Source organism: Ahaetulla prasina, chromosome 1 (genome assembly GCF_028640845.1).
Source record: "Ahaetulla prasina isolate Xishuangbanna chromosome 1, ASM2864084v1, whole genome shotgun sequence".
NCBI lineage: Eukaryota > Metazoa > Chordata > Lepidosauria > Squamata > Colubridae > Ahaetulla > Ahaetulla prasina.
The window spans coordinates 180,915,297-180,935,410 of record NC_080539.1 but is presented as its reverse complement, the minus strand read 5'-3'; the positions used below and the strand labels follow the sequence as shown (position 1 = coordinate 180,935,410).

Sequence of the window (20,114 nt, the reverse complement as noted above, 5' to 3'; positions counted from 1 at the left end):
TGCATTCTTGACCTCATCTCTTCTTGTTTCACCATACATTTCTTAAATAACCCATTTGTACTACATTAAACTTACTATGTTGTTCCTGACATTAACTTAATTTTCATACATTGTGAAAATTATACATTGTGTATGCTTTTATATCCAGCCATTTATTTCTTTCAGCAAATATTCATTCCTCACAATAGACCAGACTATCTTTCTATCAACATTTGTTCATCTTAAAATTGCTCCATTTATTTCCTCAACTTTAGTAATTTTATTATCAAGACACACAGACTAATCTACTTGCTCTAATTTTTCATCACTTACAGGTAATTTGCAATTGTTTGCTCATTTTAAAAAAAAACATTTCTATTCCTGTTAAAGGCATTTCTCTTTTTCTTGAGTACAGAAATGTCTTGGTCTTTTGTACATAAAATTTGCAGAGCCATGTTATTCAGTGAATTGTACATTTTACCTAACATTTGGTCTAGTGGTTATGGTGCCAGCCTAGAAAGCCGGAGACCATGTTCTAGTCTTGCCTTAGCTGTGAAAGCCAGCTGGGTGACCTTGGGCCAGTCACTCTCTCTCAGCCCAACTCATTTTACAGGGTTGATGTTTGTAGAAAGTAGAAGGAAGGTGTGTTGGATATATTCTCCACCTTGAGTTATTTGTAAAAATGATACAGATGGGATACAAATAAATAAAATTGGATTTTCAGCAAACAACTCAACATCATCTGCATAAACATGTACTCTAATTTTTACATATGTATTCTGTATTCTTTTATCTATAAGTGCATTAAAAAAAAGCTAAGGTCAGTTAATGAGGTATGATGAACATTCCATTTAATCTGGTCCATGATTTTTTTACAATCTATTGGATTTATTCCAATGAGTATTTAGTAACCAAACTTCAATTCCATAGATGGCCTAGTTTCCATAAATTTGCTTCATCATAGGTTTTCAGTGCATCAGGAAATTTACCAGGTTAAAAGATGTGATTTTCTCCTTTTTGTACATTTTTAATGACATCTCTCCCTCACCCGCAATATAAACCTGGCATAAAACTGTACTGAATTTTCCAGTTCTTTATCATTATCTTCTCTTGTATCCTTTCAATCAGAATTCTGGCAAACATTTTCTCCAACTGCTTAATTAACTATATCCTTGCAGTTTTACATTTATTTTTGTTACTCTTCATTTAATGGAATGTAAAACATTTTTCTAGTTATCCAACACAGCTGCATCTTAAGTTGCACACTAATCACTTCATTAGCAAACTATCCACTTTTTAGCATTTCTCCAGTTTAGAACTGTGTGTGGGTGTTGTGGGGGTATTCATTCTGTACCTGAAGCCTCATCATTTTTCAACATTCTGATATAATTTATAGCTTTCTTTCCCTCTGCTTTTTTGTATAAGAATATTTATAATATTTATAACCTGTAGATGACCAGGCTGAGATCAAGGGAGGGGTCAAATGTGTCATCAGTCTTGAATCCCTTTGCACCTACCAGAGATCGAAGTCCAGCCCATCTTGAATTCCATTGAGCCTTAACTACCGCCAAGTTGCTTTGCTTGTTAGTAATTCAGATTCTTGTAGAGAACATTAGCATACAATAAATCTATCTTTTTTCCGCATTTCCGCATCCATATCTAAAATCCCGATTACAGCATTTCTTTAGTTTCATTTCAGATAACATCACCCTTAGGAGCTGTGGTGGCACAGTGGTTAGAATGAAGTATTGCAGACTAATTCTGCCCACTCTCAGGAGTTTGATCCTGACAGGCTCAATGTTGGCTCAGCCTACCACCGTTCCGAGGTCAGTAAAATGAGGATCCAGATTATTGGATTATCCCACTTATACTTGTAGAGACTCTTTGAAACTATCCCTTTTTCCTTATACACTTTAAACCAGGTATGTGTAATACATAGTCCATGGACCGCATACAGCCTTGGACAACTAGTAATGTAGTCCCACAAGATCATAACATTTTAACATGTATTAATGTTAATGAATATTAGTGATATTCATATTCATTAACTACGTTATATATTTTATATGCTGACCAAGACAATTCCTCTTCACTCAATGTGGCTAAGGCAAGCCAAAAGGTTGGACACCCATCCTTTACACAGTTTCTTTCTTCATTCTTCTAGGACACATTTTCTTATATGCATTCTTTTTCTCATTCAGCAACTTATACTGCAGCATTCCACAAAGTATCTTTTTCATGCTCCAGTAGCATAGTTAATAGGAAATTACATTATGCATTTTTCTGCTGCAATCTGTAAAATAATGCTTTTCACTGTATTCTAGATACGTTTCATATCACATTTCATTTTTCTCTTGAGAGTTGAATCTATATTCAAATACTTCTTCATACAGTATTTGTGCTTGCTCTTTGGGATGTAATTTTACTTTCACTTTAGTTTCTTTCTTACTCTTCCCTTTCTTCTCCCCCACCACACCCCAAGATCCACCAAAAGTCTGTCAGAAATTCACATCATCCTTATATTCTTAACTGACTCTTTTCTCTTACATTACAAGGAATCAAATTATTGATGCCACAGAACAGGTTTTTCCAGTGTGTTGCATTCGTTCATGATATTGCATAATTTGATACAAAATGTTTCCCTGGATTTTTTATTATCACCATTTGCTGAAGTGATACTGTAATTGTTTTGGGAGCAAAGCATCAATTACCAGAAATCAATATGAATGTGCCTAGATCAAATCTGGTCAGATTTTCTTTATGAGCAAACTCTCCTAATAGATCTTAAAAGTGTCAGAGATGTAATATATCTTTCAACAAAACATTCATAAAATATGTTCTATCACCAAGCTAATTTGTTGTTGTGAAAACATTATTGCCTAAATGTAGAATTTTAAGGCATTTAATAAGCAGTGTTGCATAAAATAAGCTGTGTTCCATATTTTTTGTTACAAAAACAATTTTAAAAGAATGGATCATTATTTGGTAGTTAAAATTGGCTGATATTTAGTTTTGATCTAAAGAGTATGCTTAATAAAATGATTTTAGCTGCAGTCTTTTTTCTATCTAAGGGTTGATATTTGCAATAAGCATTTTTTCCTGCACATTTCTAGAGATATTTTAGATTGCAGGAAGGGATAATATTGAAAGTATCCTTATTGAGAGAGAATGACAGTACAGCTTGCTGGAGTTTCTGTTTGTGCTTACCGTACTAGTCTGGTCAGGTGAACTGTTGCTGGATCGTATTTAGCAATCATCGCATCAACAGATTCATAGTAAATTGTCAGTGCATATTTTCCTCACTATTGTACTTCTAACACTGAAGCTAGAAGAGAATACCATTGAATTAATTTTAATAGCACAAGTGGTCTACACTTTCAAATTAAGCTGCCTATTTCAACTACTGAGTTTTTTTTTTTTACTTGAAGAATAAGTGCTGGAAGTGCAGCGCTGTACCATAACTAACTGAAAAGTCTTGTATGGTTAATTGTGTATACCACTGTGATGGGATATATAATTAGTTTTCCACTATGAAATGCCAGAATGTTCAAAAGACAAGGTCTGATGGTACAATATAATTAGCTATGCACAGTGTTACAGCACTTTGAAAAGAGAGAAACATTTATGATATTCTTAAATGTGAAAATAACTATATAGTTAACATTTGAACAGTATCCTTTTTATAAAAGGAAAGTCTGTAAATTAAAACAAGAAACTATAATATTAAAATTCAGCTTTAGGCATTTTGGTAAAAAGTTTTAAGGACATTAATGTTTTAGTTGGAACCAATGTAAAAGAAGTATTATTTTAAACAAAACAAACAAACAAACAAGAAACACCCTCTATGACTATCTGGTTGCGAATGTTACTCAATTACAGTGGCGTCCATAATCTTTGGGTCTGGATGAGACTTTGGTTAGAATTGCTCCACATCTAGCCTGTTGTTCCTTCTGAATTAGAAACAGCATGCAAGAATTATACATCCTATAATCCATTCCATACTGAAGAATTAAAAATTCAGTGAAAAATTATCTATGGTATAAAATTACTATGATTATGTGTTTCCTTCTGTTGTAGTTAGTATATGCAAAAGCATTCAAAAAAGTACATGACTGATGAAACTGTAGTAGTTATTGCTTTTGCCAAATATATATGCATGAACTAGAACTGATCTGTAGTTACAAAACAATTTTGAATCTCTATTGTTGATATTTCCTGCATTTTGTTTAATGGAAGAATAAGGAAAAAAGTGTTTTTTTTCTGAATGCTCTACACCATGGAGGTCAAACTCGTGTCACATTGCCGTCACTGATGTTTCGTGATGTTTTTGCCATTTTTGGAGCTGGGGGTGTGTGGCCTACACATTATGCATCTGGACCATGGGCCGCCAGTTTGATAACCTTGCTGTATATTTTTCAAATTCATTTCTTTCATCTAGTAATATAACCTATATTGGTTATATTACTAGATAAACTATACTTTTTTTTTATTATTTGAATTTATATCCCGCCCTTCTCCGAAGACTCAGGGCGGCTTACATTGTGTAAGGCAATAGTCTCATCCATTTGTATATTATATACAAAGTCAACTTGTATTGCCCCCAACAATCTGGGTCCTCATTTTACCTACCTTATAAAGGATGGAAGGCTGAGTCAACCTTGGGCCTGGTGGGACTCGAACCTGCAGTAATTTTAATTGCAGGCAGCTGTGTTAATAACAGACTGCATTAGCCTGTTGAGCCACAAGAGGCCCTTAGCTATTATTAAGTATTAATTAATTAATTAATTAAGTTTTTAAATTTAATTTAATTTAATTTAATTTTTAATAAATTAATTAATTAAGTAATTAAGTAAGTATTATTAAGTAATAATACTTAGCTATTCCCAAAAAAGAGTGAGAACTCTATTAAGGATGCTCAAGTTAGTAAGTATCTTTAATTTGTAGACTGGAAATCTTTTTTAAAATGCATATTAGAATGGTATTGCTTCAGTTACTTTTGCTTAGAACACAGATTCTGGTTTTCTTGAATCTCTGTATTAATCTCAGTTTTGAAAATGAATGAATGCTGAACTTCACCACCTCAAAGAATAAAATTTACATTATTCCCCCCCCCCCCGATTCATCTTGAATCGAACTTGGGATGTAATTTTTGCTTCTTCCCACAATATGCACAGTTCTCCTGTCCCTCAAAGGACAGCAGTTCAGCGAGGCTTTTGTTATTGCAAAAAGGCAGCAAAGGATTAGGAATTGGGCCAGCTACACGGTCCTTACTATCCTATAGCCAGTAGAAACCTGAAGCTGTCAAAAACTCTCAAGGAATCTGTATGGCTTGGCTGCCTTGGCTAGCCAGCAAAAGCTTCCACGAGAATTCTCCTAAACTATGGGTATGTCATTGATTATTTTTCAAATCTCCAAAATCCAAAATCCTTAGCTTCAAACAATAGTTTTGGAATAATAGAGGCAAGTCCTGGGGAAAATTTGGAATTACTATTTCCTGTTTTAATAAAAATAGCTCAATTCATTTCCAAACCAATTTGGGAAAAGTTAACTAACCTAAGTGCATTTTAATTATAATTTTAAATTTTAAAGGGTTTTACGTCAGTCTATGACCGTTTTAGTTAATTAGGCCTATTTAATATTCGTTTTAAATTCGTTTTTAAATTTGTTATTTATATTATGTATTCTCTGTGTTTTTAAACGGCTGTAAACCGCCCTGAGTCCTTCGGGAGAAGGGCGGTATAGAAATTGAACTATAAATAAATAAATAAATAAATAAATAAATAAATAAATAAATAAATAAATAAATAAATAAATAAATAAATAAATAAATAAATAAATAAATAAATAAATAGAACTTCCATTAAGTGGCATTTAAAAGCTGAATTGTATACAGGACTGTAGAAACTAGCACACTGGTGATTTTTTTTCCATCATAGCATTCAGTGGAACTTGAAAATATAAAAATAGGAAGTATTGATCTTTTGAAACATTTACTTAAGATTCTGTCCTTCTTTTGAAAAACCTAGTGGAACATTTCATCAATGAAAGGAGAATGAATCTCTTAAATGATTTTTTTTCCTAAAATATTTCTCCATAAATATTTTATTGTATGAAACTGTTTACTGCATTACAGTTTGGATTCTAGTGTAACATGATGTTAATGAAGTAGCTGATACTTCAGTTTGGATAATTGTTTGATAGACTTATAAAAGAGAAATGCCTGGGTCATATTTTTCTACTAAAACTATAATTTTCCAGACATCAATGTGATTTTGGCATTTAGGTTGTGGCTTAGTATTTTTAAGAGATCTGTTTCTCATATGTAGCTATTTTATATACAGCTTAACTGCCAAAAAACCCAACCAACTAACCAACCCACCACCACCACCAGAGTATTATTAATGTTTTGGGGAAGTTGTATATAAGCATCCTCTTCTCTCCTTTTCCTCTTTTCTTACAAAAATATGAAAGGATAATAAAAACTGCACAACCATGAGTTGGGAAACTTCTGGCCCTCCTGATATTTTTCAACTTCAGGATTCCATCTCTTCCATCATAATGTTTCTAGAGCAATGAAGACAGTCATTTTTTGGGAAGCTCAGCTGGTTCCATAAGACTTAACTATAGAAGCTTGGAATATATACCTTGAAAATTAGATCATGAATAACCTAAGTGCTATTGATTTTACTGTTTATATTTTTATTACTAGGAAGGTTCTATTACTCTTATAAGAGACCATAGCATTCCTTCAGTTTTCCTATTTGAGATCAGGGCTGGGATTTTGACCTCACGTTTGATACCCTTCCATCTTCTTCCCAGTCTTGTTGACTGCCTCTTTTGAAAATGGGGACAATCTCATTTTAAAAAGCTTCAAAAAGTGATGTCAAAGTTGGTCTACATTTATTTCTACAGCTGACCAGAAAAAAAAAAAAAGAGGGAAGACCAAGAAGAGCAAAAAATTATGTTCTTCCTGTACTGTAAGAGACTCTAACATTCCATTAGATTTTTTTTATTTGAAGAGAATCATTTGTGAACACTCTCTGAATTTGCTGATAGAAAGAGAATTATAGCATGATACTTACATTTTTACTTTATTTTATTATAATAAAGTATCTGAAAAAAATGAATAGCTACAGATGCCTGTCATTTCTCAAAGATCATAAGAGATAGAAAATAGATGAAGACAGGAATACCATACTGCATGAATTCTAATTTCCCCATGACAATAAATCACTTTACGGACAAATAGGCAGTATTCTTTTTCTTATGTCTAAAAATAATTCCCAGGCTGTGAGCATATGCTAACTGACTCTCACACATCTAACTGTTACTTGGGTCAACTAGCTGTAGCCAGGGACAGCAGAGACAGAATCTGTGCTTGCTGTTTCCTCCAATTCATAAAGACGTGGTTGCATGGGTTAGAAGTGTTTTAAAAAGAAGAAACCAGTTGCATGATGTAGGAACATTTGAAACAGTGTGGAATGGAATGTCACATTTTTTCCAACCTAAAAACAAAAGTTTTGAACGTGTGCTTTCCAGATGCAGAATAATTTGTACACCCTACAAATCAGCATTTTCAATGCGCCTAGGAATCAATATAAGTGGCTCAACGCTAGCATAATACAATTTTACCCAATCCCAGTCAATAATCTAGCACTTACTTTCAGCTGAATCTGCAGTCCCAGATCAGTTCCATGTGTTGTAATATATCCTTTATTTCCTGATAATTGTGTTTCTAACAGCCATCCACTCTTCCAAAATACCATCAAGTCTTCAAGCAAGAGAATATATTCTCTCCCCTTTACACACACAGATGTCCTTAAAATTGCATAACACTAGAGTCTACCAAATATGCTCAGTTTTCATTAAGCTCTGTGTAGTTTCAGAAAGGGTATGACTATTTTTTTAAAATGTCACTCGCTTAAAGGTTTGTTTGAGCATGCTTGTGCTTCTAATTGCTTCTCAGTGTTCCCTTTTGGTTTTGTTCCTGTTTACCTTCAACCACTTGGCTTTAGTATTAAATAAATTATGATTATTATCATGTGTAAGTAAGATGGTATAGGTCAACATTGTGTTTAGAAAACAAAAATCAGAGATATGCAATTTGTGGTCCCACCAGCTGTCATTAGACTTGAACTCCTACTATCTCTTGAATTAGTCATGCTAGCTGATGATTAAATATTTGGATTAGAACCCGGAAGACCTGTATTCAAATCCACCTTCAACAATAGAAATTCACTGAAAGCTTGAACTGTTACGAGAAAGATGGGATATAAATCCAATAAAAAAATAAACCAATATGGAAAGCCACACATTAATCATTCATAATACAAAGATACTATAATTAAGTTTAAAATGAAGATTTGGAAAAAGTGGTCACTTGGGAATCTTATATAAAAAAATATTATTGTTCCAATAGAAGAGAATATCTGTAGTTTAGGGATGAACTGTGAGGTCTTTGGTGCTTTCTGACCCAGATGCTTCATTACCCAACTAGGTAATCAGAGATGGTATTCAGCTGGTTTGGACCAGTTCAGGTGAACCGGTAGCGGCAACTGTGGATGGGCCTGCCCACCCGCCCGTCCTGTTTAGCTATGTTTTCTTTCTTTTTTTTTTATTAAAAAGTTTTACAAAATTTTTTAACAAATACATGCCCTCCTCCTCCCTCTCCTCCTCTCCTCCCCCCCTTATCCCCCCCCCGGACTTCCCAGAGCAAAATACAGGGTATAACATCCAACAATCATAAGCTAAATTACGCTAACTATTCATAAACTTCGATCCCTCCCATAGAACCTTAACTCCCTTTTTCCATACACAAAAGAAAAATATATACAGATACAATTATTACTTTCTATTCATTCATAAGCTATTTGATACTTTTTAGTCTGATATTTATTTTGAACATAATCAATCCACCTTCCCCATTCTAATATATATCTTTCTTGTGAATGATCTTTCAAGTATGCTGAAATTTTTGCCATTTCCGCTAAGTTCGTTATTTTTAATGCCCATTCTTCAATAGTAGGCAAATGTTCCTTCTTCCAATATTGCGTCACCAATAGTCTGGCTGCTGATATTAAATTTAAAATTAATTTAGTCTCTATTGACATACAATAGAGATATGCGCCAGGCCTCGAAAACATAGCTAAACAGGACTGTACCTGTTTAGCTATGTTTTCGAGGCCTGGCGCATGCATGGAAGGTGCACATGCGAGCAACATGCATGCGCAGAAGGCTGGGCACATGTGCGCGCAGGACAAACCAGTGGTAAGAATAAGTGAAACCTCCACTGTAGGTAACGTATAGCAGATCCCACATTCACTTGCACTGATGATGTTACCTAGTTGACCTATGAACTATTCCTCTTCGTCTTCCTCCTCCTCCTGCATTTCATCTCCCATCTAAGATCGCTGGAAGCCTAATGATTCACGTCCTAATCAAGGACCTTAGAATTATTAAAATAATGTTTGAGAATATAGGCAATTCCTCTCAGGCTGGGGTTTTGGATTTGGTTTTGTAAAATTAGGGTTTTTAGGTGTGATAAATTCAAAATTACCAAATACTAAGAGTCCTTTAGATATTGTTTCAAGACTCCAATCACGATTGCAATTTCTTTTTTCATGGTGTTCAGCTTCAATCTGCAAGTCCCAATACTTTGTAACTTTTTCCTCCTCTTTTTCTTTAATCCCGAATCACCTGGTTTAGCAATATCAATGAAGTAGACTTTATTTTCTCCAGGAACTGTTATATCAGGCATATTTTGAACAAGAGGAGGTTTGTCATCTTGTGAAAAGTCCCATAAGAACCTGGTTATTTTTCAAAAGCTTCTAAATTTGATGGTCCTGGTGGTTCTTGATGTATTCAAATCTAACCCTCTGATGAAGTTTCCAATGAAGAATTTTGACAATTTAGTCACAGCACTGCTTGTAATCTGTTTGTGTACTTTTGGTGCAGCTATTCTTCAGTTGTTTCATTCTGATTACTACAAAGGCGATCATCATTACATGATGAATTTTTGCTTTCATGCAGTTGGTCAGTAAAACATTCTTGGGCCACTAAAAATAAATCTTCTGTTTCTTTAACACTCTTGATCTTAGCCAACTCCATTTAAGTTTTTTATTGGCTTTTCCTTCTATATGCTTTAAGTGTTGATCATGCATTGGCATATTTTTCTCATTAACAAACTGTTTTTGATTATTTCTTGTCAGTACAGGTAGTCCTTGGTTTATGACCACAATTGAGCCCAACATTTTTGTTGCTAAACATGGTAGTTAAGTGAGTTTTGCCCCATTTTACAAAGTTTCTTGCCACAGTTATTAAATTAATCACTGCAGTTGTTAAGTAACACAATTGCTATGTTAACCTGGCTTCCCCATTTAGTTTGCTTGTCAGAAGGTCACGAAAGGTGATCACATGACCCTAGGCACTGCAATCATCATAAATGCATGCCAGTTGACAAGCATATGAAGTTTTGATCACGGGACCATAAGGATGTTGCAATGATCATGTGATAAATGTCATAAGTTACTTTTTTCAGTGCCATTGTAACTTTGAACACTCACTAAACAAATGATTGTAAGTCAAGCGCTTTCTTTACTAAGCTTTCATCTTTGTTGTTTTCAAAATCTTTCCTTGGTTGATTTTCTTCAAGCTTTTCTTGAATTGTATGTTTTTCTTCCTTCATGGTTTGTTTTACCTGTTGGAATCCAGGTCTTGCCCGCCTAGGTCTTGGCAAATACATTATCAGTTTTTGGGTGTAGAACATGGTATATTATCATTAGTTTTCTTGTTTTTCAATCCAAATTATCAAATTACACTTGAGTCCAGTCAGCTATTTCTGCTGTATATATGGAATAACAAGTTCTGCCCAGGTTTGCTTTAAAGATGTTTCCACCATTTGACTTTGATTTTAAAACTTTCTGAATCCCTTTGATGTATTTGTAAAAGCACTTTCTTAGTTCTATAATAAATCAGAAGCTTGCAAAATTCCAAAATATTTGTAGCCTTTTTCTGGAGCTACTGCCTTTATGCAATCTGCATTGTCAAGCTATATTCCATCATTTTTAATAATTTTGCCTGCATTTATGGCTATAATCACAATTGGAACCAGAATTTCTGTTGCTAAGCATTGGTTGTTAAGTGAGTCATGCCTAATGTTATGTGGCCTTTTTTGCTACAATTATTAATCCCTACAGTTATTAAGTAAATCCAACTTTCCCCATTACTTTTGCTTATTAAGGAAAGGTTATGGTAATCACATGACCCCCAGGATGCTCTTATCGTTGTAAATACATGCTGTTGCTAAACCCTTGAAGTTTGATCACCTGACTGTGATGATAAGGCTGACGACTGGTCATAAGTCACTTTTTCAGTGCTATTGTAACTTTGAATGGTTGCTAAACAAATGGTTTCTAATTTGAGGAATACCAATATTCAACAATACTTGTTATATAAATTCTCTCTGCAGAAGGCTTTGCTTATCATTGACCTTGAATTACAAAGGAAAACTGCTTTTTTAAAAAAAATTTCTTTTTAAATATATTATCTGTAATAGTAGTTTGTAAAGAGTTTTATGAATTTATTAAAATGTAGTTATATTTTACATCTAATTAATTTTTATAAGTTATTTTCATAATATATATATTTCTTGGTGGCCTTTTTGCTACCTGAGCAGTGACATAACTAACAGTAATAATTCAAAAGAAAATACTCAGTTAAATGCAGGCTTAAGGTAGAAGAGAAGCAATAAAACCATATGATATATTTAGGCCCAGCGGATTATAATGTAAGCACCATCAGATGAAGTTATTTCTGAGGGAGCGTTGCACAAATACGTGAATTCTACTGCAGTTATTGTAATTATGTATACATAAAAGTGGCCCAAATTAGGGCCATTTAAATATAAAAGTGAAAATGCAAAAATAAGCATTTTTCCTCTGATAATCCTACAAAATAATTTATACATTGTACATAAATATTCTCCTTTATTGGTACACAGTTTTGTGTAACATTGTTCTGATTCAAGGGAAAAAAACTGGAGTGGAGACTGACTTGAGGTTGTCTCAGTTACTTCCTTTATTAGGCTTACTCAAAATTTCCTTTTCTCTTCATAGGGGTGTTTTAAAAATGGGGATCTATGATCACTATGATACTTGATGTCGTTTTTGAATTCTCATTTTTTCCAGCCTTAAGTTCCTTCCATTCCAGTTTTAGTCTGAAAGTGATTACATAATAAGATTCCCACAAAATTTTTCATGTTTTTTTTTTGTAATATATGAACTAGGGTGCACTTCTAATACACACATTTTAATCATTTTTAAAGAAAAAATGTGTGTGTGTTTGTGGGGAATATATTCTAAATAAATTCACATTCTGATTTAGGGGAGTTTTGATTGTATTGAAATATTTGAAGTAAAATATTTGTCAAGCACCAGGGAAATCAGGATATTCAGGCAGTTCAAATGAGTATAAAGATTTATTGTAAGCTTAAATTCTCTACAAGAATCTGAGCTACTAGAGGTCAAAGGAAATGAGTGGGAATTAAGAAGGTGGGTTGGACTTAGATCTCTTGTGGACATCAGACATCTCATGACTGATGATGCATTTGACCCCTCCCTCGGGTTCAACCAGGTCATCTTCTACAGACGTTTTTCTACATACTTTGCATTTCACTAATGAAAAATTGTTTTTTAAGTTGCTGTAGAATAAATGATTCACAAAACAGCTTGACACTAATTAGGGTTTTCCATTAGGACTATCATCAATACTGGGAGACAGAAGAGGAAGGCTACAATAATGATATTTTATTCTAAAATTAATTCATTGTATTTAAATGGATATTAGATTGAATGCATAATCAATTGAGATACTAACATCTGGCACAAGGAATATTTTATATTTAGTGGAGAGTTTCATGAATCAGTATTTTGAGAGGGCAGTTTAAAACTTAATTGCATCTGTGTCAATATGATTTTCCATTTTACTGCCTAGGAAAAATAAAACATAATAAAGATAGAAAACCATAAAAGGCAGATATATTGTAATGTAAAGATATAATGAGAACCAGTTCTGTGTAGAGGTTAAGGCACCAGGCTAGAAACCAGCAAAAAGTGGGTGACTTTGGGCCAGTCACTCTTTCTCAGCCCAACTCACCTCACAGGGTATTGTTATTGTGGGGAAAATAGAAAGAGGAAAGAGTATATATATTGCATTAGATTATTAATAAAACTAATAAAGGAATATAAATAAAAATAAAATAATTTAACTTGATATGCATAATAAAATAATATATAAAGAATTTGTTGAATAAAGTAAACTGTCAACAAAATATAAAACTGGTTATATTAACTTATGAAAACACGCAGGTCACATGTGACGATGAGAAAGCAGATTTTAAAACATATAAGCATTTAAACCAAGTGAATTCACATCTCCATATCTCATTGTCAGGAAGACATGATGACCTCAATGTGCACTAATTAGCTGCAGTATAACTACCAGATGTTTTAGTCCAGATTTAATGAATGCGGTGGACACCTTTTTAGAGCTGTTGTCTTGACTACTTCATTTTACCTAAGAGGATCCAAAACATTGCATAGTCTGTCCTGAACTCATAATATAGTATGCTGTAGTCAGTTTGCTACAAAGTAGAAACCACATATTAAAGCTTACATATTTACTACATGATTTTTCCTACTTAAAAATACCCTTTGCAAACATATTTAAAATTTAAACCAATATTTATCTTTTAATGAGCTTTTGGCTTTAGTTTTCTGTAACAAAGCATTATGTTGAAGCCAGCTCATCTAAATACATGTTTAGGGAATGAGCTCACAAACTAAGAGGTTCAAGGTTGTTGAGCCACATTTCTTGTTAATTTAAATAAATAAGCATGGTGACTTTAATTATTTTAACTGGAACATGAATCTTAATTTTAGTTAGCCTACTTTATGATGAATAACATAAAGCTAATATTTTCCAGGAAAGATTATTTAATACGAAATGAACAGTTACAGTTTTTACGGATGTCTTTTTTTAAAAAGGAAGTTGTATGATATTAACACAAATTTGCTACATGAAGCTTCCACAGTGTCTTCCTGCTCTGTGTTTTACTTGTAGCTGCACAGTGGAATGATCCTAGAGCATTCTTAGTTTTTGGCCACTTTTGATGTCTTTCCCAGAATTTTCTAGCCACAAGGATAATGTGCAAATTAAATAAACGTTCATGTTGTTTTTCTGTTAAAGAACTTTGGCACACCTTTCATTAATTCAGATGTAGAGCTTAATGATGGTATAATAGTTAACATAATGGAGATGATCCAATGACATCAATGGCCTTAAATGAGTGGAACACTGGCAGGATTAGATACACATTTTGTACATGATGTTGGAGTCACAGAATTTCCATTTTCATTACAAATGAGAAGGCGTCTTTCCAAGCTATGCGATAAGCCATTTGCCCAGAGACTATAACCTATATATCTAACTTCATTAGCATTAAGGCTGGTGGAGGCTGGTAATACTGAGAGTATGCTCATCTCCACACCAATCTGGCTTTGGATGTTTGTTCAGTGTAATACAGGAATATCAGTTGCCCAGTTTATGATTCATTATATCAAGACTGGGATGATTACGGAGGGCACGTTCCATGAGGGAAATAGTAATGCTTGGAGAATATTTGGATTTCCGTTTTGGCCTCACTAAGGTCCTTTTATTTACCACTGGAACTCAGGTCCAGTTATTTTGTAGGGCAAGGATTCAGAGTGTTGCCACATGTTTTATTTGAGGCTGGGGGAATGGAAAAAATTAAGTCTGAGTGACTAGAACCCAGAATAAATTGATCTGTAATTGAGTAGGTCTTCAGCTAGTTGCATTGACCCAAAGTTGGAGCTGAGATTATTTTCAAATAGGCAAGTAAAGTTTTGAAGCAACTACATCTGGAAAAATAAAATTCTCCCAACTCCTGAAGATTCCAATTACTTATTGGAGGATATTTGGGGTGAAAATCCCACTTTTTCCAGGCAGGATTCAACAACTTTTTCTCTTCTTTATTTTTAAAAGAACTCAAATGTTCTGTCTCCAGCAGAGAAAAGGACAGGATAATCTTTAATTGAATGCATGGATGACCTTGAAGAAAGGGGAGAAGAGATACTGCTTGGGAAACAACCATAGAAGAGGGGCAGGAGTCCAAAGTTGCTTAATGGTCAGGTAAAAAAAATTAAGAAAGGACTGGTCTTAATGGAGAAAGCAGTGGAGAAAGGGAAGTTTGCTCTTTCAGATTTGCAGGATTCTGCTAATGTAGTCTTACAATAAAGTAGATTTAGCTCATCAATTTGTGTTTTCTGTCAGTTATGTATGATTGGAGAAAAATCACATTAATAGTGATCCCTTTTCATATTTGTGTATACAACTCTCCTGTGAAAAGGGAGGGAGGGAGGGAGGGAGAGAGAGAGAGAGAGAGAGAGGGAGGGAGGGAGAGGGAGAATTATTGGCATGAATCAGCCAATGAACTTTCATGGCTGAAGATAGACATTACTTCTAGTCCAACACCTGAATCAGTACACAACACCAGATGTTCATTTACTGCAGAGGCTGTATTTAGACACAATTTTGTATGTATCCTAAGCTGGCAGAGGATCTGTTTAGATAGATGTTGGGACATTACTCAAAATATTTTAAGAAACTTACAGACCAATGCGAATGCATTTGGGCAGTCTCTTTATGGTCATCCTGTTCATGCTCATCTTGGGCCTTTTATAGAGCAATGGGGGAATTATTCTTCATAATAAGCAAAGTGTTTATGCATGTAGTTTTTGTTAAAAATTGAATCAGTACAATGTCATTTAGTTTAATTAGGCAAAAGCCGTTTCCCCATGATTAAATAAACAGTTTTATATCATTTAGTTTTTGAAAAACCTTTATGCAACTAACGATCAGTCAGATACTGCTAAAATGGGGTAGAGTGGTTTTTCCTAAATGGGGTGGAGTGATTTTTGAGGATTAATCCAGCCATCCCATTCTTCTCCATTCTGCATGGCAATGACTCCTTAGACTTTCAAATAAGAGCCCTTGCCAACCTTAACTAATGAGGATCAGTTCCAGCATCATTCTCAACAAAGGCATGTGCTTTGTCATTGAGGAATGTAGGATGATTCTGATTGAATGTATTAATGTTAGGGGATATCTAAGGTGAAAGATGTTTGTATAATGTTAAACGTAAGTTGAAAGAATGTGGTTTTAGCAAAGGTACCATTCCTGTATTCTATCAAGAGACAGAAATTGCATAATGAATGTCCTTCAGCTTTTTTTAAAAAAAAAACATAAATACAAAAATGCCACCCAGCTAGTAGAGATCTTCCTAATTTTAACTTGATTGTATTTCTCAAGAAATATGGCAAGGCCATCCTAAATTTTCAACATGAATTGCATTTTTGTTGCCAATTTCCATATCCTTTTAAAAGTGCTGAAGCGTGCATTTGCTATTTATGTTTGCAGTAGACTGAGTACACTTTTACTATTTGTGGTTTTAGAAATTGGAAACAACCAAACAGTGGTGCTATGGTCTAAAAAAATAAATTTTAAACAGCTGTGGGACAGTATTTTTAGAATGGTAGGAGTCCATATAAAGACAGAATGGTAACCATATTTACTAGTACAGCATCATACCCAGTGAAACTCTTTAAGAATGCAAAATTTCATTATTTTCACACTTCTTGTTGGATTTTTTCTAATTTTGCTAATGAAAAGCATTATCATTAGGTAAAAACCAATCATAGCAATATTAATGCATGAAAATCTTACAGTTTTCTACTTAGGTTTTTCCTCTCCCATACCTGCTATAAAAACTGCTGGCTCCTGCTTTAGGAAATATTTGTTTTAAAAGCTGTGCAAGCTGTCGCTTTCTGTCATGCTGGACCATTAAACTCTAATCGGGCATTTTAATAAATACGTACGCCTAAAAAATATGTACGCCTTAATTTTTATTGAGTTAAAATATTATATGCTGGTTTTTGTTTTAAAGGCAAGAAATTGTTTTTATTTTGGTACATCGTAAAGGAAGTGTCCTTTGTTTCAGTGCCCCCAAATAAAACCAACCTTATTTATACTTTTAAAACCCGAAATAAAATAAAAAATAGAGCAGACTTCATGAAGCCACAATCTATATTTTTGCCACTAAATAAAAAAATATAAATAATATCCTGCCCAAAGTTAAAATTTGCTATATACCAGGTTAAAGCATATAAATGATAATAACAAGGGACTTAATGAAGTTTTGGCAACCTTTTTGGGCTAGGGTCATATCGGAAATTTTGAAAGCCTATGGAAGATATGCTCCCAAAATGGTTGCCATTGTAAGCGTGGTCAGTCAGAAATCTGAATAGATGACAAAGTAACCCATCTCCAGATATTCTGTACAATCCCAGTAGGATCATTGGGGGATCAAAGATGCTTCTGCATAGGAATAAAGTTCTAAAGAGTAGCGCTTTGCAGTATGCTAATTTTTTGTTCCTTCTTTATCATTAAAACAGAATTCTTTAACATTTTCGAATAAGGCAGAGAACTAAATATACCAGTTCAAAATTGCAATCTGATTTAGATGGTGATTATTTCTTTGTATATAAAATAATAAAATATTTAATGTTATCATGTTGAGACAAAAAAGGTGAATGCCTGCTTTAAATTCATTTTCAAAATTAGATTATTGGTTTTTCTTTCAAATGCTTCTTTTAGCATCTTCTGCTTCTGATAGTCTGAATATTTGATAATACCAGAAAGGTAATATCATTTTTAACAATAGCCTTCTATTGGCAAAACCATAATATATAATAACATATTCTGAGTGCAAAACAAAAATTGCACAAGTATTTAGCTATTAATTATCTTGTGAATTGATGCATGTCCAGCCATATTTTTGAAACTGAGAATTTAGATGTTAATCCCTTGGAAGCCTTCAACCTTTTAACTTTTAGAAGGCTGTGGAGGCCTCACTCTTCACTCAGGGACTGGACTAGGATGGAAGTGAATCCAGCAAATCTTGTGGTAGTGGAGCTCACTGGATAATCTGGTTCTTTCTTTTAGCCAAGAGGATTTTGTACTGTAGGGAGAAAATGAGAATTCTATGTTTGCTGCCTTAGGATAGGAAATAAATGCAAAATAATACATAAAGATAACTGTGGAGACTAATGCAAGCAGTTGTCAAGCGTCTACACTAACTCAAAGGCAACCACCATAAAGATTCCCCCCCTCCCCCAAATCTGTTACTTTTTCAAACATAATTTGTGATATGGCGTGGTGGCATGGTCTCCTGTTCAGCTGCAAAAGCTATGCTTAAATTTTCTTATTTTCTTCTTTAGAAATGGTTATTAGAATGTTTTATTGGTTCACATTTATATACTTATTAGTTCAGATTTTACGTTAGAAAAATATGCAAACTAAATATCGGAACCCTTTGTGAACAGCTTTACTGAGCTGTATTGAACATTTTATACAGCAGTCTTCTACAGACGAATACAAAAGATTGTTCTATTATTACTATGATATTCTATAAGGAAGTCACGTAAAACCTTGTACAGTATATGGGAGTATGGCATAATACAACCTCTGTATTTTTCTGCTCTAAGATCTTAAGAAAAGGTGGAGTGTATGTACTATTTTGATAGATTTCATATTTCTCATTCAGCAAGTATCACTGAGCACTAGAACATGGATAGGTTCCAAAACTAATACACTTTATGTAATCATGTACAATGAAAGGTCCATGAACTAAGTTCCCTGTAGAGAATTTGAATCCCCTAAATCTGATGAGTCCTAAATAGAACATACTGGTCACATAGTGCTTCCTGATGATCAATATAAGTTTGGAAAGTGGGAGAGGTGAGAGAGAAAGTTCTCAAGTTATTGTGTTCTCTTTGCTGACGATATCAAACTATTTAATACCACTAACAATACTTCTACCCTTCAAGAAGACCTCGACTTAGTTTCCGATTGGTCTAAAACTTGGCAACTCCAAATCTCTACCAGCAAATGCTCGGTCTTACATATTGGAAAAAAGAATCCTATCAACAAGTACAAACTTGATGGTCATTACCTTACTGACGACCCTCACCCTGTCAAAGATCTTGGAGTTCTCATATCAAATGACCTAAATGCCAAAGCCCACTGCAACTACATAGCAAAAAAGGCTCTAAAAGTAGTAAACCTAATTTTACGCAGCTTCTTTTCCAAAAACTCTACACTACTAACTAGAGCATACAAAACATTTGCCAGACCTATTCTTGAATACAGCTCATCAGTCTGGAACCCACACCACATCTCTGACATAAATACAATAGAACGTGTCCAGAAATATTTTACTAGAAGAGTTCTTCACTCCTCCGAAAACAACAAAATACCTTATACCACCAGGCTTGAAATCCTGGGATTAGAAAACTTACAACTCCGTCGACTTCGACATGACCTGTGTTTAACACACAAAATCATCTATTGCAATATCCTTCCTGTAAATGACTACTTCAGCTTCAATCGCAATATTACAAGAGCAAAAATAGATTCAAGCTTAATGTCAACCGCTTCAAACTTGATTGCAGAAAATATGACTTCTGCAACAGAGTTGTTAATGCTTGGAACTCATTACCTGACTCCATAGTCTCTACTCAAAATCCCAAAATCTTCAACCAAAAACTGTCTACTATTGACCTCACCCCATTCCTAAGAGGACTATAAGGGGCGTGCATAAGAGCACAAAAGTGCCTACCGTTCCTGTCCTATTGTTCCCTTTATTATATCAAATTAATATAGCTAATGCATATTCTTTACTTATATATATATATATATTCTTCATGATATGTTTTTTACTTTTGACAATATTTATGTATACTGTTATGACAAAATTAATAAAAAAAAAAGAAAATAAAAAAAAAGAAAGAGAATACTACTCCATCATATTCTCTTTCTCTCTCACCTCTCCCACTTTCCAAATTTGAATGGTGGAGGATGTGAGATGGAGAGGTAAGGCAAAATACTATTACTCAAGCCAAAATAGAGTAATTTAATGCCCACATATTTACTTTTATTTCTACTACACAATTTTAATTGTCTTCAGGCCAGGACCATTCTTATATTTTTGTTTTTCATCC

The 20,114-nt window shown here is 33.9% G+C and overlaps 1 protein-coding gene across 6 annotated transcripts in view; it reads left to right on the top strand.

Moving 5' to 3' along the window:
- Nucleotides 1-20,114, top strand: part of SUPT3H (SPT3 homolog, SAGA and STAGA complex component) — a 291,243-nt gene that overhangs the window by 88,930 nt on the left and 182,199 nt on the right. Inside the window, exon 1 of one of the 6 annotated variants that reach the window (XM_058183529.1) lies at nucleotides 15,164-15,186. The exons of the other annotated variants lie outside the window; for them this stretch is intronic. Within the exon in view, the coding sequence (XP_058039512.1) occupies nucleotides 15,179-15,186 (8 nt within the window). The 5' untranslated portion in view covers nucleotides 15,164-15,178. Of the gene's footprint in view, nucleotides 1-15,163; nucleotides 15,187-20,114 lie in introns of those variants that run through there. 6 annotated transcript variants of the gene reach the window in all.